This window comes from Bos indicus, chromosome 23 (genome assembly GCF_029378745.1).
Source record: "Bos indicus isolate NIAB-ARS_2022 breed Sahiwal x Tharparkar chromosome 23, NIAB-ARS_B.indTharparkar_mat_pri_1.0, whole genome shotgun sequence".
Classification (NCBI taxonomy): Eukaryota; Metazoa; Chordata; class Mammalia; order Artiodactyla; family Bovidae; genus Bos; species Bos indicus.
The window spans coordinates 41937671-41961881 of NC_091782.1; the positions used below are offsets into that span (position 1 = coordinate 41937671).

At 42.0% G+C, this 24211-nt stretch overlaps 1 protein-coding gene across 1 annotated transcript in view; it reads right to left on the minus strand.

The window, feature by feature from the left end:
• Window positions 1-24211, minus strand: part of CAP2 (cyclase associated actin cytoskeleton regulatory protein 2) — a 137154-nt gene that overhangs the window by 41314 nt on the left and 71629 nt on the right. The window contains exons 5-6 of the mRNA XM_019985925.2: window positions 3978-4121; window positions 3567-3652 (exon numbers count right to left, since the gene is read on the minus strand). Of these exons, the coding sequence (XP_019841484.2) occupies window positions 3567-3652; window positions 3978-4121 (230 nt within the window). The remainder of the gene's footprint in view (window positions 1-3566; window positions 3653-3977; window positions 4122-24211) is intronic.

A 24211-nucleotide genomic window follows, 5' to 3' on the forward strand; every position in this document is an offset into this window, starting at 1 on the left:
GTCTTTATGGATTTGCCAATTCTGGAATTTTATATAAATGGAATACAGTATGTGGTCTTTTGTGTCTGACTTCTTTCACTCAACATAGTGTTTTCAAGCCTCATCTATCAGTTCAGTTTAGTTCAGTTCAGTCGCTCAGCCGTGTCTGACTCTTTGCAACACCATGAATCGCAGCTCGCCAGGCCTCCCTGTCCATCACCAACTCCCGGAGTTCACTCAGACTCACATCCATCGAGTCAGTGATGCCATCCAGACATCTCATCCTCTGTCGTCCCCTTTTCCTCCTGCCCCAATCCCTCCCAGCATCAGAGTCTTTTCCAATGAGTCAACTCTTCACATGAGGTGGCCAAAGTACTGGAGTTTCAGCTTCAGCATCAGTCCTTCCAAAGAAATCCCAGGGCCGAACTCCTTCAGAATGGACTGGTTGGATCTCCTTGCAGTCCAAGGGACTCACAAGAGTCTTCTCCAACACCACAGTTCAAAAGTATCAATTCTTCAGCACTCAGCTTTCTTCACAGTCCAATTCTCACATCCATACATGACCACTGGAAAAACCATAGCCTTGACTAGACGGACCTTTGTCGGCAAAGTAATGTCTTTGCTTTTCAATATGCTATCTAGGTTGGTCATAACTTTCCTTCCAAGGAGTAAGCGTCTTTTAATTTCATGGCTGCAATCACCATCTGCAGTGATTTCGGAGCCCCCCAAAAATAAAGTCAGCCACTCTTTCCAATGTTTCCCCATCTATTTCCCATGAAGTGATGGGACCAGATGCCATGATCTTCGTTTTCTGAATGTTGAGCTTTAAGCCAACTTTTTCACTCTCCTCTTTTACTTTCATCAAGAGGCTTTTTAGTTCCTCTTCACTTTCTGCCATAAGGGTTGTGTCATCTGCATATCTCAGGTTATTGATATTTCTCCCAGCAATCTTGATTCCAGCTTGTGCTTCTTCCAGCCCAGCACTTCTCATGATGTACTCTGCATATAAGTTAAATAAGCAGGGTGACAATATACAGCCCTGACGTACTCCTTTTCCTATTTGGAACCAGTCTGTTGTTCCATGTCCAGTTCTAACTGCTGCTTCCTGACCTGCATACAGGTTTCTTAAGAGGCAGGTCAGGTGGTCTGGTATTCCCACCTCTTAAAGAATTTTCCACAGTTTATTGTGATCTACCCAGTCAAAGGTTTTGGCATAGTCAATAAAGCAGAAATAGATGTTTTTCTGGAACTCTCTTGCTTTTTCCATGATCCAGCGGATGTTGGCAATTTGATCTCTGCTTCCTCTGCCTTTTCTAAAACCAGCTTGAACATCTGGAAGTTCACGGTTCACGTATTGCTGAAGCCTGGCCAGGAGAATTTTGAGCATTACTTTACTAGTGTGTGAGATGAGTGCAATTGTGCGATAGTTTGAGCATTCTTTGGCATTGCTTTTCTTTGGGATTGGAATGAAAACTGACCTTTTCCAGTCCTGTGGCTGCTGCTGAGTTTTCCAAATTTGCTGGCATAGTGAGTGCAGCACTTTCACAGCATCATCTTTCAGGATTTGAAAGAGCTCAACTGGAATTCCATCAGCTCCACTAGCTTTGTTCGTAGTGATGTTTTTTAAGGCCCACTTGACTTCACATTACGGGATGTCTGGCTCTAGGTGAGTGATCACACCATTGCGATTATCTTGGTTGTGAAGATCTTTTTTGTACAGTTCTTCCGTGTATTCTTGCAACCTCTTCTTAATATCTTGTGCTTCTGTTAGGTACATACCATTTCTGTCCTTTATTGAGCCCATCTTTGCATGAAATGTTCCCTTGGTATCTCTAATTTTCTTGAAGAGAGCTCTGCTGCTACTGCTGCTAAGTCGCTTCAGTCGTGTCCGACTCTGTGCGACCCCATAGGCGGTAGCCCACCAGGTTCCCACGTCCCTGGGATTCTCCAGGCAAGAACACTGGAGTGGGTTGCCATGTCCTTCTCCAGTGCATGAAAGTGAGAAGTGAAAGTGAAGTCGCTCAGTCGTGTCTGACTCCTAGTGACCCCATGGACTGCAGCCCACCACGCTCCTCCATCCATGGGATTTTCCAGGCAAGAGTACTGGAGTGGGGTGCCAGTCTTTCCCATTCTGTTGTTTTCCTCTATTTCTTTGCATTGATCACTGAGGAAGGCTTTCTTATCTCTTCTTGCTGTTCTTTGGAACTCTGCATTCAGATGCTTATATCTTTCCTTTTCTCCTCTGCTTTTCGCTTCTCTTCTTTTCACAGCTATTTGTAAGGCCTCCCAAACATCCATTTTGCCTTTTTACTTTTATTACTTTTACTACTTAATTTTTTTAAATGGCTATACATTTTACTTATCTGTTCGTCAGCTGATGGACGTTTGGATTGTTTCCACATTTTGCCAACCTTAAATAATGCTGCTACGAAATCATGTACATGCTTTTGTGTGGACCTGTGTTTTCATTTCTTTTGGAAATACATCTAGGAGTGGGATTGCTGAGTGTGACTGTTTTTTTTTTTTTTGTAATAAAAAGTGTATTGGTACGTACTTCTTTTTTAAAAAAAAATTATTTACTTATTTATTTTGGCCATGCCAGGTCTTAATTGCGGCTTGTGGGATCTAGTTCCCTGACCAGGGATTGAACCTGGGCTTCCTGCACTGGGAGCACAAAATCTTAGCCACTGGACCACCAGGGAAACCCCGGTTGATATTTCTTTATATTTGTCCTCATTCAGTCCCATTTCCAATTCTAGCCCCCGTCTGAGGCTCTCTAGGACCTGTTATTTGTGCTGGAGACTGCATGTCCTTTTAATCTCCAGGCAAAACCTGCTGATTCAGCCTCATCTGTGAACTTTCAACAGCTCTCCGAATGGCGGCTGTTCTTACTGATATCTCTGTCCACCAACTCATTTCGTCTGAACGCAAACTCTGGTCTCCCTCTCACTGACCTAGTTTATTGTCACATCTCATTTCTGTTCCTCACTTCTAGTTCCTTTCCTGAAACTCCCTGTCTTCTCTCTGCTCATTCACCAACTCTATTTTGATCAATGGGCTTCCCTGCTGGCTCAGACGGTAAAAGAATCCACCTGCAATGCAGGAGACCAGGGTTCCATCTCTTGGTTGGGAAGATCCCCTAGAGGAGGAAATGGCAACTCAGTATTCTTGTTTCGAGAATCTCACAGACAGAGGAGCCTGGCGGGCTACAGTCCAGGCGGTTGCAAAGAGTCAGACACTACTGAGTGACTCTCACTCACTCAGGTTTTGTCCATTTAGGGCTGGTCCGTCACAAATCATCACAGACCTCTCCTTATTGTGGTGATAGGTAACAGAGTGACATACATTCCTGCTGGGAGAGTTTATTCATTACCAGAGAATTGAGGCAAGACTTTCTAAAACACACATATTATCTGGATCATTGATTTCACTTTCTACTTTGCTTTACCTACACAGATGGGATTTTTCCTTAATGTTTATAGTCAATTAGCCTTTGAAAGGAATCAGTAGTGAACTATATGAAGTCTGGGGACAAATGTTTAACGAACAATCAATTGAAGATTTGGTCAGTAAAAGAAGGTACGTACCTGTGTTTGTAGTCCTTTAAGACCCTGTTAGTGTAAAAGGTGGCCGCGTCGTTCATCTCCTTGACATAAGGACCGGGTTTGGGGGACTGAGAGAAGAGGGCCATCACCCAAGCATAGAAAGAAAAAAAATAAAGGATAAGAAAGAAAATGCCTTAAAGAAGAAGAGAAGCAATGGAGATGTCAATGGAAAACTGGAGGCAAATTTTGTTCTGTAAGGATCGGTGAAATGCTTCCTGCATCTCAGAACACAAAGCCCTGAACTTCAAGTGGGGTTAAGAAAGAGCTGCTGTGTTCAGCCTGAAAGGAACCTTCCTTTCACGAAGGATGAAGGAGGCTGGAGGTGGCCACAAGTTTCCCCAAACACTCCAAAAACGCGACGAGGCACAGGGGCGACGTTCCAGCCGGACTCACCACGGCTATCCACCCAAGGGCGGGAATGCTTTCGCTGACGGCTGAGAGATGATTAAACATCGTACTCCCCCGGTTCCTCTCTCTGAAAGTCTGGATCTCCTGAATCTTTTCCGATATTGGTTTCAGAAGTGCAGCCACGTCGTTCTGTAAGCAAACATGGAGCACGGTTACTGGGGACCGACAGAAACGCAGTGCCTCCGTTCACGCTGACCTAAGCAGGAGGACTCAGCACTTGTCAGGGGCTTTCAGAAGAGAGCGGGTTTTTTCCCCCTTATGGCCATACTGTATTTTCACTGTCTGAAGTATGAAAATTGCATGGATTTCTTATATTGTTAATGCTGCCTCCATAGGCATGGGGAAAAAAATCCAGCAGTACAGTAGGGCCCCTGTTTTTTTTTTTTCCTTTTCAAATAATTTTTATATGAGGTTACATTGGTGAAGCTATATTTGATTGAGAGTGGATTTTATTTTTTTAATTTATTTATTTTTTAAAATTTTATTTTATTTAACTTTACAATATTGTATTGGTTTTGCCATATATCAAAATGAATCTGCCACAGGTATACAAGTGTTCCCCATCCTGAACCCTCCTCCCTCCTCCCTCCCCAGGCCCCTGTTTTGAAGACTTCTGAATGCAACCCAGTGAAATTGAGTGCAGATCAAGTTATATTTTCTAATGGAACACATAAATATATCATCTGATGGAATGATCAGAATAATACACACCTAAAATCGGCATAGGTAGAGGTTAGTAAACGGATATCTTCCTATTCCTGTGACATGAGGGAGGGAGAGTCCTTGAAATGAAATGACATGAGGGAGACTCCTTGGTTTTTACCATAATTATGATAACCCATGCAAAAAAAGTGGAACTCTTTCACTGACGTTCTTTGTAAGAAGGTGATGGCTTAGAATATTTATGTTGGGTTGGCCTCAAAGCCTGTAAGATGTTATGGAAAAAACCCAAAGGAACTTTTTGGCCAACCCAGTAAGTGATCTCCAAGGTTTCTGCCAGTTTAAAAGTCTCTGATTGACAAGATTCATTGACCAGGTCTTTCCTATCACGGATATATAAACGCAAGCAAAACACTTTCTAATTGAGATCTGCAGGTGAACAGAGGAATGTTTTCCTTTGGGAGAAACAGAAACACAGGGAAAGAAAGCAAAGTGTTCTTAAAGTTCTCAGTGGACTTTTATTTTTTCTGTTTTATTGAGAAATAATTTACCTATATCACTGTATAAGTTTAAGGTGTAAATACATGCAAATCAAACCAGTGTAGTGGTTTGATTTACATATACTGTGAAGTTATTACCACAATAGGTTTAGTTAATCAATATCCACCATCTGATATAGATACAATAAAAAGAAAAGGAAAAAAACGTTTATCCCTGTGATGAGAACTCTGAGGATCTGTTCTCTTAACAACTTTCCTACAGATCACACAGCAGTGTTAACTATAGTCATCATGCTGTAATTCATCCTAGTATTTATTTGTAACTGGAGGTTTATACCTTATTACTATCTTCCTCTGACCCCCCACCCCCGCCCATAGCCCCTACTTCTGGTAACCACAAATCTATTTTTTTTTTTTCTGTGAGTCTGGTGGGTTTTTGTTTGTTTGTTTAGATTCCACATGTAAGACAGATCACACAGGATTTCTTTCTCAGACTTATTTCACGTAACATGATGCCTTCAAAGTCAGTAGACTTTTAAAATTCTTCCATATTGAAGAAGGTGGAAAAGAAAGGTTGCTTCAAAAGCAAGCCAGGTCTTGTGGAAAATTCATGAATACCTTCCTACCTTCTTACTTTCCCTTCCTGGCCATTATGAAGGAAAGGTCTTAAGAGATTTGAGGAAGACCCTGAACCAGGGTTGTTATGAGCTGTACTGTGTCCTTCCCAAATTCAAAATGTTGAAGTCCTAATCCCTGGAACCTCAGAATGTGACTATATTAGGAGGTAGGATCTTTAAAGAGGTACTTAAGTTAAAACTGAGGTCATTAGTGTGGACCCTAAACCAATCTGACAGGTGTCCTTATAAGAAGAGGAGACGAGGAGGCAGAGACTCAAAAGGGAAGATCATGTGATGACACAGAGAGAAGACAGCCATCCATAAGTCAAGGAGAGGCTTCAGAAGAAGCCAGCCCTGCCGACACCTTAATCTTGGACTACGAATCTCCAGAATTGTGACAACACACCTCTATTTGTTTAAGCCATCCAGTCTGCAGTACTTTGTTCTGGCAACACTGGCAAACTAAGGCAAGGATGTAATCACAGTATAGGTTTCCCAGGCGGCTCAGTGGTAAAGAATCCCCTGCCAAGGCAGGAGACTCGGGTTCAATCCCTGGGCCAGGAAGATCTCCTGGAGGAGGAAATTGCAACCCACTCTAGTATTCCTGCTCGGAGAATCCTATGGACAGAGGAGTCTGAAGGTCTACAGTCCACCGGGTACGACTGAGCGATGGAGCACACACACAGTGACAATACAGGAAAAGCAAACAAACACCCCAAACCCTCAATAAACAGACAAAACCTCTCGAAACAGTCCCTGCCCCAAACACAGCTCTTCCACGTTTCTTGGCTAATGACAGCCAAAGTCAGGTTGAAATGCTCTTCCTAGAATTTCACTCTTTAGAAGGCAAACATTTCCCTCTTTGAGAGACTTTTTTTTTTTTAGTCCAAATTCAACACCCAATCAAAGGTGTGTTATACAGGTTTCCCCAGAAGGCAGTTGATTTTTAATTATGGGAACACCAGTAGAAAGCATCCTAATTTTCTCCCATGATTTGCTCAGCCATGATGCTCTTGATGCAATGACATTTTTGAGAAAGGCCAGAATATTTGAATTGCTAGTGATAGCTGGCCTATTGCCCCAAGAGGAAAAAGAACCAGAAACTGTGTATTTACAATGTTAGCTAGATTTATTAAGGCCATCCTTGTTTATCTCTAACTTCCCAAGAACAAACTCTAAAGTCTGAGGAGACAGTATTCTGGAAGATATTTTATATTGGTTATCTGATGAAAGTACCATAAAGATTGAGAAAGTTTTCTTTTGCCTTAGTTTGGCAAATTGCATGAAGAACTGTCCTCAATAAAAAAAAAAAAAAAAAAAGCAATGCTGAGACAACTAAGCACAACGGCTACTTGCAAAACCCTAATAAACAGTACAGCTTTTATTCTGTGCCAATAGATTTCTCATGCGCTTTAAAGGAGGCTTACATTTTCCAGATCATCCTGAACTTTCACAGCTGGAATCGAAAACACAGAGAGAACATTCGAGTTATGGTGTGATTTCCATCAAGGCTGATCCTGTGGGATATCAGGGGGAAAGCGAATGGTGGGAGGGGGGAGGGGAGCTGTTAGAAGAACTCCCACCTGTTTATGCATCAAGCACATGAGCTTCCCAGGTGGTGCAGTGGTAAAGAATCCACCTGCCAATGCAGGAGACTCAAGAGATGTGGGTTCAAGCCCTGGGTTGGAAGGATCCCCTGGAGTAAGAAATGGCAACCCACTCTGGAATTCTTCCCTGGAAAATTCCATGGACAGTAGTTGGGCTACAGTCCATAGGGTCACAAAAGAGTTGGACATGACTGAGCACACACACACGCACACTCAATACTTAGAGTTTGAATTGCACTGAGGTCAGTCACCTCTATATCAAGGCTTTCCACTGATAGATTATTTTAGACGCATCTGTTTTGTTTTTGTTTTTTTTTCCCCAATGGAATGCATTGGTGCTGGCTTTTCAGACAGAGCTAGAAGCTAGTGCGCTTTGGAATGACTTTATTTTTATCTACTTATTTAGACAAGTAGCCACGGACCTTAGCCATGGCACCTGGGATCTTTGTCACATCACGCAGGATCTTTCATGGTGGTGCACGGATTCTCTAGTTGGTGGTATGCAGGCTCAGTTGCTCTGCGGAATGTGGGATCTTGGTTCCCACACCAGGAATTGAACCTTTGGACCACCAGGGAAGTGCCTGGAATGACTTTAAATTGGCCAGTTTTACATGTCTCACCCAGATTACTTTCTAAAAAACTTATCACTCAAGTTTTTTTTTTTTTTAATTCCAAGAGAAACTTCCCTAAAGGAAAATTATTTTTCAAGACTTATGTGAAAATTAGCCAAAAAAATCTCCCTTTCCCTTCTCCAGGTTTCTGTGGTTTGAACAGAAGGTCAAAATGGCCAAACCGGAGAAGATGCATGTGCAAACTGCAAGTTTCAGCGAGTGTTTTTCCAAGGGCTGTCTTAGCTTGATGGGACTGTACTTGGGAGAGTATTTAAGGACTCCATGTCTTTATGACCCTAGTTTCTAAATGCTTTAAAGTTGAAGAATTGAGACCCATTATCAGATTCATCTCAGTTTAGCTCCAGAAATAATTGTTTTGCAGAAAGTAAAACTAAAGAGCTTTATCAGCGAGCTTTGTAGAAACTTTACCCAAAAAGGAAAACCAAATTCCCACTCATGCTGTTTTGTAAGGGAGGGAACAAACTCTGGGAGTTTGACCTTAAAGATGTGCCATTGAGTAAAACAAAATAAGCTTGTTATTTCTGGAATCCATGGTTCTTGTGTAGTTCTATGTCAGGTAGAAAATGGATCAATCTGCTGTTATTTCTTTTAAAATAATTTCTTTTCTTGATTATCCTCTTTATGTGAAAATTGGAGAATAAAGATGGATAAACATAAGTAAACAATGTTGTTGTTGTTCAGCTACCCAGTCATGTCCGACTCTTTGTAACCCCATGGACTGCAGCACACCAGGCCTCCCTATCCCTCACCATCTTCCAAAGTTTGCCCAAGTTCATGTCCATTGCATCGCTGACGCCCTCTTCTCCTTCCACCCTAAGTAAACAATAAACACCCCTAAATCCACCACAAGGAGAAAAACACTGCTAAATGTTTATTTTTTTTCTTGTCGATATAATTACTAGAGATATCTTCAAAAATAGCAATGCCTTCTTTGCAAATAAGCTATTGAGACCATAAGGAATAGTCTTGAGTTGAATTTAAGAGGTTTAATTAAAACAAGCAGGCACAAAAAACAGATAAAAATCCACCCATATATTGGCAAGTTCTGTGAAACTATCATTTTTAGAGAGGATATTTTAAATATAAATGCTACGGAGATATTACTGTTACAACTCAGGCAAATTTAACAGCATTAAAGTAAAAATTGGACTTTTTAAATATTTGAATCCCACCAATGTTAAAAAATTCTAAGAAAGCTCATATTAAGCAGTACATCTTAGCCAACCATACTACCAAATATCAATCACGATTACTTTGTCTTAGGTGTTTTTGTATCAACAAATTTTACCAGTTGATTCCACTTGAGTACACATGAGTATATTACACAGAAAACATAGAAAGATACTCATCAAAGTGTTAACACAGGATTTTCATTCAATTTGATCGCCTAATCCATACATACTAAATTTTCTAATTAAGTATGTGCACTTCTTTTGTAATGAATGGAAAAGTTTTAAAGCATATTAACCAGTTTTGTACCTTTAATGGTGCAAAAAATTTATATATAGGTCTATTAAATTTATAGATATAAAAATATTAAGACTTTCACCATTAGGGAAGTAGCTTCAGGAAAATATGTTCAGAAATTATTAGAATAAATTATTCAGATGAAGAAGAATAGTTAACATTTTCTCAGGCAAAGGTTATCCAAATCAGCAACAGTGTTTACATCTAAAACATATCATTTGGGCACATCCTAATAAATGGAGCAATTGTTTTCACCATTTTAAGTCAAAAGCAATTTTTTTTAAAAATCAGAAGTGTTAATTTGCATTAACTTGCTTTGTAGATATTTCTCTAGACTAATTTCCCTTCATTGTTCCTCTAATTTAGAAATTTCCACTGTCCAGGAATATTTTGGAGGTTTCAGAATATCCTCATGATCATACTTTCAGAAACATCTGCACATTTAAGACAACTTGAAAATTAAAGACATCTGCAAAACTGTCACAGAAGTCAATCTAAATAAATTAAACCAACTGAGCTCCATGGATGTACATGATACTATGGTAGCTGCCATTATATTGCATTATAACAAATTCCTTGGAAAATATTTTTATATGTCCTTAAGAATTTATATTCCCTATGTGTCTTATTTTATGACTGTTAAACTCTTAAACTGACTGGTTCAAAGTTGGGAAAGGAGTATGACAAGCTTGTATATTGTCACTCTGCTTATTTAACTTACATGCAGAGTATATCATGTGAAATGCCAGACTGGATCAATCACACACTGGAATCAAGATTGCCAGCAAATATATCAACAACTTCAGATATGCAGATGATACCGCAGAAAGTGAAGAGGAACTAAAGATCCTCCTGGTGAGGGTGAAAGAGGAAAAGCAAAAAAGCTGGCTTAAAATTAAACATTAAAAAAATTAAGATCATGGCATCCGGTCCCATCACTTCATGGCAACTAGAAAGGGAAAAAGTGGAAGCAATGAGGGATTTTATTTTCTTGGGCTCCAAAATCACTGCAGATGGTGATTACAGCCATGAAATTAAAAGACGCTTATTCCTTGAGAGGAAAGCTATGACAAACCTACACAGTGTATTAAAAAGTAGAGACATCACTTTGCTAACAAAGGTGCGTATAGTCAAAGCTATGGTTTTCCCAGTAGTCATGTACAGACGTGAGAATTGGACCAAAAAGGAGGCTGAGCACCGAACAATTGATGCTTTCGAATTGTGGAGCTGGAAAAGACTCTTCAGAGTCCCTTGGATTGCAAGGAGATCAAACCAGTCAATCCTAAAGGAAATCAACCCTGAATATTCACTGGAAGGACTGGTGCTGAAGCTGAAGCTCCAATACTTTGGCCACCTGATGGGAAGAGCCAACTCATTGGAAAAGACCGTGATGCTGGGAAAGACTGAGGGCAAAAGGAGAAGGGAGCAGCAGAGGATGAAGTGGTTATATAACATCACCAACTCGATGGACATGAATTTGAGCAAACTTCAGGAGACAGTGAAGGACAGGACAGCCTGGCAGGCTGCAGTCCATGGGGTCAGAGAGTTGGACATAACTTAGCAACTGAACAACCACAACAACAAAACACTTAAAAATATACTCAAGAATTCCAAAGGCTTTTTTGCTTTTATTCCTTAAAAATCCTTCTTAAAGAATCAAATTCTGCCATTTGCAACAATAAATGGACCTGGAGGGTATTATGCTTAGAGAAATAATTCAGACAAAGAAAGACAAATACTTATATGTTTTCACATACATATGGAATCTAAAAAATTTAAAAATAAATGAATATAACAAAACAAAAACTGACTCATAGACACAGAGAACAAACTGGTTACTTGGGGAAGAGAGGTGGGAGAAAGAGCAAAATGGGGAAGGGAATTAAGAAATACAAACTATTAGGTTTAAAATAAACAGGATACATGCATGTAATGTATAGCACTGGGAATATAGCCAGTATTTTATAATAACTTGAAATGGATTTTAATCTATAAAAATATTGAATCACTATGTTGAATACTGAATATAACACTGTAAGTCAATTATAATTCAAATAAAATTTTTTTGGCTGCACTCTGTGGCATGTGGGATCTTAGTTCCCTGACCAGGGACTGAACCCACATCCCCTGCATCGGAAGGGGGAGTCTTAACCCCTGGAAGCTGGAGAAGTCCCCCACTATACTTCAATTAAAAACAAGTCTTCTTAAAGAGTAAAACGAATGAACTATGTTTGAAAATGAATTGCATTGCCCTGATACCTATGAGAGAAGCTTCCAGTATGCATAAACTCCTACTTAAATTTTTTATACAAATCTATCAACAACCCCTTATACTCATCAGCACATCCTCCCCCAGTAATAATATCTGAGAAATAAACTATTTCAGACATACAGGAAAACATAGAAAATAATGACAGGCACCTCTGTATATGAAAGATAATTTAATATTTCATTGGGGCCAAGGATCATCTCTGATATCCCTTTACTGACATTTCCAAAAAACAGCTGGAAATGCAGAGGTCTGGAGCACAGGACAGATATCTCTTCAGAAAGAACCTCAGTGGTAGCACTGAAGCTTGATGCCAAATTGTTGTACTTTTCTTATAAAGGTAGAATAGTTGCAAATCAGGCATTTTTAGTGTAATTTTTTTCTGCCAAAGCATTTAGCAAACCACAGGCTAAAGAGCCTTTTCTAAAGTAATTTTTTTACTTTTCAGACAACTTACACTGTTGCTTATCAATATACTTTAACTTCTCAGAATCATTCAAAGCCTTTTTTAGGGTTTTGGAGCCACTAACCCAACGAACAATGTATGTTTGTCAGTTCGAACTTCCTGTTTTTTTATTTTTCTTTGCCACTGTTCACAGTGTGAACCTGATTTCTCATCATTTTTAATTTTTGTCCTAGACTATCGTAGGAAGCCCTCACTCTGAAACTTACATTTTATTATCAGAACAAGAACACAGTTTTGCTGACATGATACATAGGCTGCTATTTTCTCCAAGCTTTCAATGTGTCACTGTCTCAGAAGGGTAGGTATGTGATACAAAAAGTCAAGTTCGATGGAAATCTAAAAGTTTATACAGTGATTCACAATAATTTGTGTCCTTATAATATCTCATCAATTCTTCTGCACTCAGCTTTCTTTATAGTCCAACTCTCACATCCATACATGACTACTGGAAAAACCATAGCCTTGACTAGATGGACCTTTGTTGACAGAGTAATGTTTCTGCTTTTTAATATGCTGTCTAGGTTGGTCATAACTTTCCTTCCAAGGAGTAAGCATCTTTTAATTTCATGGCTGCAATCACCATCTGCAGTGATTTTGGAGCCCAGAAAAATAAAGTCAGCCACTGTTTCCCCTGCTTCCCCATCGATTTGCCATGAAGTGATGGGACCGGATGCCCTGATCTTTGTTTTCTGAATGTTGAGCTTTAAGCCAACTTTTTCACTCTCCTCTTTCACTTTCATCCAGAGGCTCTTTTGTTCCCCTTCATTTTCTGCCATAAGGGTGGTGTCATCTGCGTATCTGAAAGTGAAGTCGCTCAGTCGTGTCCGACTCTTTGCGACCCCATGGACTGTAGCCTACCAGGCTCCTCTGTCCATGGGATTTTCCAGGCATAGTACTGGAGTGGATTGCCATTTCCTTCTCCAGGGGATCTTCCTGAACCAGGGATCGAACCTGGGTCTCCCACATTGTAGACAGACGCTTTACCGTCTGAGCCAGGTTATTGACATTTCTCCCAGCAATCTTGATTCCAGCTTGTGCTTCCTCCAGCCCAGCGTTTCTCATGATGTACTCTGCAGAGAAGTTAAATAAGCAGGGTGACAATATACAGCCTTGGCGTACTCCTTTTCCTATTTGGAACCAGTTTGTTGTTCCATGTCCAGTTCTAACTGTTGCTTCCTGACCTGCATACAGGTTTCTCAAAAGGTAGGTCAGGTGGTCTGGTATTCCCACCTCTTAAAGAAGTTTCCACAGTTTATTGTGATCTACCCAGTCAAAGGCTTTGGCATAGTCAATAAAGCAGAAATAGATGTTTTTCTGGAACTCTCTTGCTTTTTCCATGATCCAACAGATGTTGGCTATTTGATCTCTGGTTCCTCTGCCTTTTCTAAAACCAACTTGAACATCTGGAAGTTCACGGTTCACATATTGCCAAAGCCTGGCTTGGAGAATTTTGAGCATTACTTTACTAGCGTGTAAGATGAGTGCAATTGTGTGGTAGTTTGAGCATTCTTTGGCATTGCCTTTCTTTGGGATTGGAATGAAAACTGACCTTTTCCAGTCCTGTGGCCGCTGCTGAGTTTTCCAAATTTGCTGGCATAGTGAGTGCAGCACTTTCACAGCATCATCTTTTAGGATTTGAAATAGCTCAACTGGAATTCCATCACCTCCACTAGCTTTGTTCATAGTGATGCTTTTTAAGGCCCACTTGACTTCACATTCTAGGATGTCTGGCTCTAGGTGAGTGATCACACCATAAAGAAAGCTGAGTGCAGAACTGATGCCTTTTAACTGTGGTGTTGGAGAAGACTCTTGAGAGTCCCTTAGACTGCAAGGAGATCCAACCAGTCCATCCTAAAGGAAACCAGTCCTGGGTGTTCATTGGAAGGACTGATGTTGAAGCTGAAACTCCAATATTTTGGCCACCTGATGAGAAGAGCTGACTCATTTGAAAAGACCCTGATGTTGGGAAAGACTGAGGGCAGGAGGAGAAGGGGATAACAGAGGATGAGATGGTTGGATGGCATCACCGACTCAATGGACATGAGTTGGGGTAAACTCCAGGACTTGGTGATGGACAGGGAGGCTTGGCATACTGTGGTTCATGGGGTCGCAAAGAGTCGGACACGACTGCAAGACTGAACTGACTATCTCATCTCCTGAATCTTGCTTCAACAACAGTCAGATGATAAAAACGAACAAACTTAACCTTAGCTGTTCTTCATATTGAGATTTATAATTTTCATTATATAGGTTCTGATAGGAAGAGTCTTTCCCTGATAATACAGAAAGATGATAGTCCAGTCACAGAAAACACGTCTTTTCCATTCATGGATTGTTGTGTTGCTAACAACTGTGTGTGAGGCACATATGAAGCTCTAGTGCCTCTCTTCTGTATAACTGGACTTGACAAAATGCGTTCCGAGAAAATGCTGGAGTCATGGCAGGTACATGGGATTAGCTAGATTATTTGAGATCCAGGAAGGAAGCAGTGGTCAATAAAGGGCAATGATGAATAAAGACATACAAAATCATGGCAGAGAGAAACCAGAAGCGAAAATTAAGTTGAAAATCAAAAGCTTAACCTGGTTACCCACAATAAGCATAAGAGAGTAGACTGGATGGTTGAGAAGAATCTCATCTTGTACTTTGTCAGTGTTTCAACTTATTTTATGGACCTAGCTGAAAAGACACCAACATTTTCCCTCTCTGGGTAGGTACTGTCTGGCTTCTGACAATGATGAATTTTATAATCACCTATAATTTTACTTTACGGGATTCTGAACATTAAAGCTGAAAAGCAATCTCACTGTGCTTTACCTGAACACACAGGACTTCACTAACAATTTCTAAAATTGGAGAGAATTGCCAAAAGCATTCAAATTTACCAGCTTTATAAGTCTTAAAAATAATATATCAGAAACTAGTTCTCTGAGATGGAAAAAAATCCAAATTGCTATACATTTTAAAAATTAAAGCATATTTGATGTACAATGTTGTGTTAGTTCATGGTATACAGCAAAGTGATTCAGTTATACATATATGTTAGTTTTCATACTTTTTCATTGTAGGTTATTGTAAGATATTGAATATAGTTCCCTGTACTGTACTTACTATACAGTAAGATCTTGTTGTTTATCTATTTTGTATATAGTAGTTTGTGTCTGCTAATCCCAAACTCTTAATTTATCTCCCCTCTTTCCCAAAGTACTATAAATTTTTTTCTACCAATGTTTGTGGAGTATGGACTCTATGCCACTCATCATATTGATTGGTTTTCCCTAGTTCTGTCTGCTTTCTAATGATAAATCTCAGTTTAAACCACCAACGTCATCATCTGAAGGATCCCTGCACAGTCAGCTGCATTTCCTGGGTCATTGTTGTTCCCCTGGATAAACAGGCCCATGGTAAAGGGAGAGTTAGATCTTTCCTTTGAGATTCATTTGTGCAGGACATGGCTGAGATGACGTAAATCTTTAGTTTCCAGTTCAGTCTCAGGAGGTGCAAAAAATTGCAATAGCTGCTCTATGTCTTAAGACATCTCGCAAGGTGGATTTACCAATAATTGTACCAAGCTACTAATACAGACACAGGACTTGCCAGGGGGCACCAGTGGTAAAGAACCACCTGCCAATACAGGAGACATAAAAGATGAGGGTTCAATCCCCGGGTCAGGAGTATACCCTGGAGAAGGAACAGCAACCCGCTCCAATATTCTTGCCTGGAGAATCCCACAAACAGAGGAGCCTGGTGGGCTACAGTCCATAGGGTCACACAGAGTCAGACCTGACTGAAGTGACTTAGCACGCACTGATACAGCACTCTAATCATCCTTAATCAGAAATCAGCTTCCTCTCTCCTTTTAAAAAAAGGCTGTTGAAACTCTTCAAGTTGTACACTTAATTTATTTTTCGGGCATGTGGTATGTGGGATCTTAGTTCCCCAACCAGGGATTGAACCTGAGCCTCTCGCGTTGGAAGCAGAGAGTCTTAACCGCGGGTCCACTAAGGAAGTCCCTCGGCTTTCTCTGTTAAGGTTAGTAGAATCTTTGTCCGATTCTACTGATTGCTGTTCTCAAGAGCCATGCTTCCCACAGTGCATCCAACAGAGCCCCAGTTCCAGTTTGGTGAACAGCTCAACACAAACAGGGCGTCCTGGTCGATGGGGTTTGAGAGGACTCTGCACACAGCATCTCCCTTTTGGCGAGTCCGGACCCACCTCAGAACACTAATGGAGTCACTAAAGAAGCCCATTTATCTCGTTTACCTTGATGCTTCTCAAGTTTCTTAGCTCACAGAACGTTTTGTTCCACCCACCCGTCTCCCTCCGTTTTGCAGGGAACTGGTTTCCTGTAGAACAGCCTCCAGGAAAGGTTGGCGGCGGAAGCCTGTGAAGCGGCTTCAGAGTCACTGGGCTCCGCCGGGCTGCTCACTGTGCGTGCGTTTGTCCTCTCGGTTACGCTGGTTCATTACCATGGAAACACTTTCAGGGCCATTTAATGGAGGCAAAGAAGTCTCTTCGCTCGCATTTCTAACACACACACACACACACATACACAGGCTGTTTTCAGGAGCTATAATCATCTCTGAGAGGACTGCTGGCATGACCCTCCCCACTCTGCACCGAGAGTCTATCTCCTCTTGCAGCTTCACAGTCAGTCGTTTTTTGGTCAGCCCTGCCCCCACTTCCAATCACCACTGGCAGTCAGAATCTCTTTCCTCTCCTTTTTCCTCATTTTTCTCTCTTCTTGCTCACACTGAACCTTGGGTTCGGAAAGGCAGACCATTTAGAAACAACACCCCTGCATCACAGTATTCCTTCTACAGAGCAAACTGAGGGCTAATGACATTTGCTTGCCCTTCGTCTTCAAGTCTTGACCTATCTTTTCCTATGTGCCACCCCATGGCCATGCGATGCTTTTTTGTTACCCAGGAGAGATTTCTGGCTCCTTCCAAGTCCAGAGGACTCCCATAGCTTCTCCTGACATTAAGTCTCCCTCATGCCACAGATCACATACACTCGAAATCCTATCAGTGCCGGAGGATGGCTGTGTTTGGTTTCTCACACTGACCCCGAAGGGAAAGTGTGGCTAACGCCATGTGTGAAGCTACACCCCCAAGAAACAAAAAACGTGATGTACATCCAGAATTCTATGAGGCACATGCAAGAAGACCATTTTTGATCTTTGGCTCAGCTCTTTAGATAGAAAGCCTACAGCTCTTGACTGTAATAAAGTGGAGATGATTGTGTTCACACCTCTAAAGATATGTCTAAAGACTGCTACCTGTTGGTCCATTTATTTCTTCATTTATTTAACAAATATATACTGAGCACCATATCTATGTGCCAGGGCTGGAGAGAAGATGGAGCAGAGTGGTAACAAGATAAGCTCTCTTATGTCCCTGTCCTCTTTTGTCCAAGTAGCGTGGGGAGTGGATTAGTCAGAATTTTCCATAGAAGCAGCACCAGTAGGATGTGACTACATACAGAGTTTTATAAGGAACTGGCTCATGGGATTATGGAGGCTGTCAAGTCCCAAGATCTGCAGAGTGAGTCAGCAAACTGGAGACCCAGGAGGCATGATGGCTTAAGTTTTCCCATCTGAAGCAGAGTTGGGACCCAGCACACTGATGTTCAGTTTGAGTCCAAACACAGAAAAAGCTGATAGCCCCAGTTTGAAGGCAGTCAGGCAGGAGGAATTCTCCCTTACTCAGGGGAGGCTCAGCCTTTTTGTTCTATTCAGGCCTTCAGCCCATCGGATGGGGCCCACGCACAACTGTGCTTTGTCTAGTCTACTGATTTAAATGTTAATCTCATCCAAAAAGCATCCTCACAGAAAAGTCCAGAATAATGTCTGCCCAAATATCTGGGCATCCCATGGCCCGGTCAAGCTGACGTATAAGATGCGTCACTGGGGGAAGACAGACAGTAAACGTAATGAATAACTAAATTATATGGTATGTTAGCTGCTAAAAGTCATAGGGAAGAAAATAGAGTCAAAAGAAGGGAATCAGATATATGTCGGGGATGGGTTTCAGTTTACAGTAGGGCCAGAGTCAGTCTCACAGGGAAGGTGATATTTGCATAAATAGCTGGACGAGGCTTTAGCCATGTGGGTATCTGGGGGAGGCAGACACAACCACCACAAGAGGAAAGAACCAATGCAAAGGTCCTAAGGCTGGAATGTGTCTCCAGAGCTCAAGGACCGGCAGGCAGGACAGAGGAGCCGCATGAGTGTGGGGAAAGTGGTGGGGTACCCGGTGGGAGGGGAAGAGGCAGAGAGAGAGGCAGAAATCATGAAGGCTGTTGAGAGGACTTTGGCTTTTGTCCTCAATGAAATGGAAATCACCAGAGAGTTTTGAGCAGAGCAATGACATGATGTGGTCTTCCTTTATGAGAATCACTCTGGCTGCGGTATTGAGACTAGACTGTCAGAGGGTAGGATAAGGTGGAAGCAGGAAGGTCATATTTGAGACTTTGCAATAATTTGCTATTTTATTTATTTATTAAAAAAATTTTTTTGGGCCCATGATGCACGGTATGTGGGATCCTAGCTCCCCCACCAGGGATTGAACCCGCACCCCCTGCATTATAAGGGCAGAGTCTTAACCACTGCACTGCCAAGTCCCAGAGACTTCAATAATTTGGATGAGAGACGAAGGTAGCTGCGACCAAAGTGACCATAGTGGAGATTCTGAGAAGTAGATTCTGGATTGGAGGTGGGTGACTGAGCAAAGGAGGAGTACAGAATAACTCCTTGGTTCTGGACTTGAGCAAATTCTAAGGACGGAGATGCCATCATCGGGACAAGGAGACACTGCAGAAGGAACAGGATTTGGCAGGAAGGCCAGGAGCGCCAATTTAGACACACTGTTTATCCTTAATCAACCTTTCCCAGGGGCTACAATTCATTACTATATGATCTGTGATGCAGCTGTTGATGTCCTTGGCTTTCCCTCCTCCCTCCGCTAGCTGAGTCTTTTTCTGGTGTCCACCCTTCAGCGTGCCTTTGCTTGGGAGCATCTCACACTCTCAGTTCAGCACAATACATTGGATAAGTGAGCTGTTTCTCACATATGAGGATGGTGCTTTTGAACCCCAGTCAGCAAGGAGTGAGCTCTGTGCTGTTCTCTCCCGGTGACAGCCTGTGCTGAGTCATCCACTCTGGCCAGCAGCAAACGTTTGTGAAGACAGTCACCATGGATTATGAGTTTGTTCTGTGGCTGGCAGTAAAATTATGTTTGTTAATTTCCCAAGCTAATTGCTCATTCTATCCTGAAACAAGCTGGCCCACAGAGCTACCCCATCTTTGGACCCGGCTTTATCTGTGCCATATTTTATCAAATTGGGGTAATGGATGGAGACACACTGTTTAAGATGGCTGATCTGGGATAGACCCTCTCATATGAGAGTACATTGGAGACCTGCTTTGCCTTTTGATGCCAAAGACAGTGCTTGTCACATAAGAGGTGAGTGAATGAATAAGCAAACTAATGTTGAAGTGATAAATAAAAGTGAACCTTCTGAGAAAGACAGATGTAATCTGGGTATCAGAAATAAACTTACCTAAGATGTTAATAGTCTATCTTGTTTTGATATGTGTATTTCTTATTCTTAAGTGAACAAAATTATCAGACATTTTCTTTTACATTGTCTTCTTTTTTCCTTCATAAGCTTTTTTTCGGGGGCTTGGTGTCCTCTTTCCCTGACCTCATCATGCCTTTTTTTGTTCCTGTGAATGTGTGCTAAGTCACTTCAGTCATGTCTGACTCTTTGTGACTCCATGGACTGTAGCCCACCAGGCTCCTCTGTCCATGGGATTCTCCAGGCAAGAATACTAGAGTGGGTTGCCATGCCCTCCTCCAGGGGATCTTCCCTATCTAGGGACCAAACCTGCATTTCCTGAGGTTCCTGCACTGCAGGCAAATTCTTTGCTGTTGAGCCACTGGGAAAGCCCTTTTTTGTTCCTATTATCTGTTAAAATGTTTATTGAGCACCTATTAAGTACCAGGTACAATCCTATGTATTTGGAATACATCAGTGAGAAACGAAAGACCTTTCCTCCAGAGTTTATAAACAGAGAGCAAACAATACACTTATAAATACACATACTGTAAAAAAGGAGCAGCTCAGTAAAAAGGGATTGGGTGCTGGAGTTTTTAATTAATGTAAAAGAGGCTTAAGTAGAACTTTTGGCTGGCTGAAATATTTGACAGATTATTTGGTTAATTCTATTTGATCTAGCCCATCTGTCACATGCTAGCAGCTGATCAGAGTAGAATACGGAGCATCCAGGAGGGCAAAACAGGAACTAGAAAGGGATAAACGCTGCTTTCCCCTCTAACTATCTAACTTGAATTCCGCCACTCACAGGCTGTATAGTTCACTTTCAATTCCAGACACTCTTGACCTTGGCACGTGGTAGAGGATGAGATGTTTGCTGCTGATTAGAATTACAGAATAAAATCCACCAGCTGCAGTCTCAAGTCCCCATTTGATCATTGTGCTGTCTCACCAATCTTAGTTTTTTATTTTAGGTTATCCTTTGTCAGCTCTGGGTCCTTCTGTTTTCCAGCCCACAAAGTTAGTTTACGAAATATCATCTGTTCCTTGTTTTTTTTTTTTTTTATGGTGACCCCAAAATAAAAAATTAAAATATGCATACACTGGCCAACATCATAAGAGAAGCTGATAAGTTTCAGAGAGGTAAAATATATAAACATTTTCCACAGTCGGTTTTAAACGATTTCTGTGAATATCTAAGAGGTACCTTTCAAGCATCAGCATTGCAAAGTACAAAATACAATTCTGCAAAGGACAGGCCGAAAGATCAAACTCTTTCCTTCCTCCTGGTACACAGAATGTTCCTCTCAGAATAAACATAGAGACAGGCTGGAGCTGAGCCACTGGGTTTTGGTCCTCACCAGGAGCCACGTTAGGAGCCCCGCACGTCTGCACAAGCCTTTCCAGAGGGAACCAGTACTAAATAGTAGATGCTGTGCTGTTGACTTGTTCAAAAGCCATTTCTCTTGTGGTTCATGGCAGCCATCCGTTTCATAAATTCTGGAATTAATTATTTCATATAAGTTTCCAGACTTTATGTTTGCAGGAGAGGACCACAGGCAAAAAACACATGTTACCCTCTAGTGGTAGAAGGTCCTGTTTGCTGGGGATCAACTCTCTGGCATAAGGGGCAGCACAGCAGAGGGCCTGAACAGCTGGGCACAGGTCAGCCCCGGATTCTGGTCTTGACTCCGCCCCTTATTAACCAAGAGAATAATATCCACCTCACAGAACAGGTGTCAAGCAACAGGTGATCCCCGCTAATGCCCTTCCTCCCTACACTTCTGCAGGGTATAATTTGAGGTCAACTGCGGTCACTCAAAGTGTACACTTGAGTGACACACACCAGTTACTATTCAGTGAGATGCCACGATGGGACTGATACAACGGTCTCCACCTCCGTAGCTGCTAATTCTTCAGCTGGCCTTTGGACTATGGTCACAGTTATGGTCACAGAGTCAGTAAGAACAAACGTTTTTAGATCCCTAGCCTTTAATGACCCCATGTGATGGTATTAGGGACTCTCTTTAAGGAAGCACTCCTACGGTCTTTTTATGATATCCTGGCCATGCTTAAAAATTATTTATATAGGTATTTTTCTCTTGAAAAAATTTAAATGGTCAACAGTCACAAATTCCCAGAGTTTTACTTCATATCATTTTGTAGGATTTTTCTATCATATTGGTCCTTAGAACCTATCTGGCCACAAAAATGGGCTTCCCAAGTGGCGCTAGTGGTAAAGAACCCACCTGCCAATGCAGGAGACGTGAGATGGGGTTCAACTCTGGAGTCAGGAAGATCCCCTGGAGGAGGGCAAGGACACCCACTACAGTATTCTTGCCTAGAAAATTCCACGGACAGAGGAGCCTGGGGGCTATGACCCATAGGGTTGCAGAGAGTTGGACACCACCGAAGGGACTTAGCATGCACACACACATAGGACATTGATGGATAGGAGGGGTGTTTAGGTTTTTAAGCTTTCACAGCATGATGGCACTGTGGATGGTGGGAACATGCACGTCCTCCTTCCTTTCCTTCTTCCCTCATTCCCCCTCATCCTCAGAAGTCCCTGCACTATGTGAGGGCCTGGCATGGAGGTATAGTTTCAAGGGGACTTCCATATAAGGTTCTATGAACCTCTGGTTTCTGATAATAAAGGGAAAGAGCATTTGAAACAGGGAAAAGAAAGTAAGGTTGAGAAGACCTGACTGCCATTCAGATTTTCCTTTCAAAATGCCTATACTTTTTTGGAAAACTGTGACCTTATTATAATTAATAACTCCTTAGTTATCATTTGACCCTTTTCCAGGGTCAGTGGAAATCAACCAAGAGGAAGAAAGCACTGAATACAAAAGAAGGAGTGGAGGGGAGAGTAGAGTTTGTCCTGCAGGAAAAGGACGCTGAGAAGGTGAGGTCCGAATCTGGCATGCCCATGGGATCCCAGGGCTAATTCTAGACCTGATTTCAGAGAATCAGCCTTGTGTCGGGTCAGAGTACCCCGGGCTACCAAGTCTGGTGGGGCAAAGCCGAGTGGGAACCAGAGGCTTGTGCTCTGGACTGGGAAGAGCCCAGCTGATCACTCCGGGTCTCTGGCAAGTTCTGAAACTGAACATCTGTGAGCTTTGATCTCTCCATCTGTAGATGGAGTATAACATTACTACCCTTGTGCTCTAGTGTGACACTGTGAAAATTAATAGGCGATAAAAGAATTTTGAGATTAATTAAAAAGTCCCTTATAAATATTCACACAAAAGGCCATCAGTACTTATACCATTTATGTTAGGACTGGGAGGGGGGTGGCTCAGAACTGGGAAATCTGTTTATTATTTCTATATGCCATTTTACTCATGTCAAATTATCTTCCTGACTTCACAAAATAAGTGCCGTCCCTCCTCTATTGGCCGTCTCATTGTCAAAAACAGCATTTGTGCCTTGCATTTTGCATTCAGAGGCTTCTCTGATGGCTCAGAGGTAAAGAATCTGTCTGCAGCACAGAAGATGCAGGAGACACAGGTTTGATTTCTGGATTGGAAGATCCCCTGGAAGACAGCATGGAAACCCACTCCAGTATTCTTGCCTAGAGAATCCCATGGACAGTGAAGCCTGATGGGTCACAGTCCATGGGATGGCAAAGAATTGGACATGACTGAGCACAGCACACACATTTTAGATTCATTTAGAAGAATCTTCACAGTAGAATATCATAAAGAATGATTTTCAAAGGCAGTGAAAGAAAATCAACTTCGGTTAAGAACAGTTTGGGTCCAAAGAAGCAACGGGATGTGGACCCTGAGAATAACACGCTCCATCCTTCATCTGTCACAGGGACAGCTCCAGCTGTCCACAGGCAGCTGCTGAGTGGTCCCAACACCATACTGTCTGTGGGGTTTTCTTAGACAATTCTTCCCTGGGTTGGGAAGATCCCCTGGAGGACGGAATGGCAACCCACTCCAGTATTCTTGCCTGGAGAATCCCATGGGCAGAGGAGCCCGGTGGAGGACAGTCCATGGGGTCTCAAAGAGTCGGACACAACTGAGAGACTCACTTGCACTCGGAGAATTCTCCGGTGCTGTCACGTCACACCTCTTGGTCAGGTGCACACGCGTTGCTCGCACTGCACCCAGTTCCTCGTAAAGCTACCCCCACACTTGACTGACACTCACAACACATATGCTCAGTCCCATATGGCTCCAACTTGATTTTTCTATTTGTAAAACACCAGGGAAACATGTTAGATGGAGATGAAAAGCAAGGTGTTTACAAACTGGTAAAGAAATACGATATTTATCCTGTCAGTTGAAATGAACCTGGCAGATGTATTTTTGGTTAAAATTAAAATCGTGAGCCCTATCAGGTTACCCCTGGCGATGCTGCCAGATGCATAGCGTGTGTCTGACAAAGAGGCACCGCTTGGTCATTTGAGCCAGACTGTGGGTTCCAA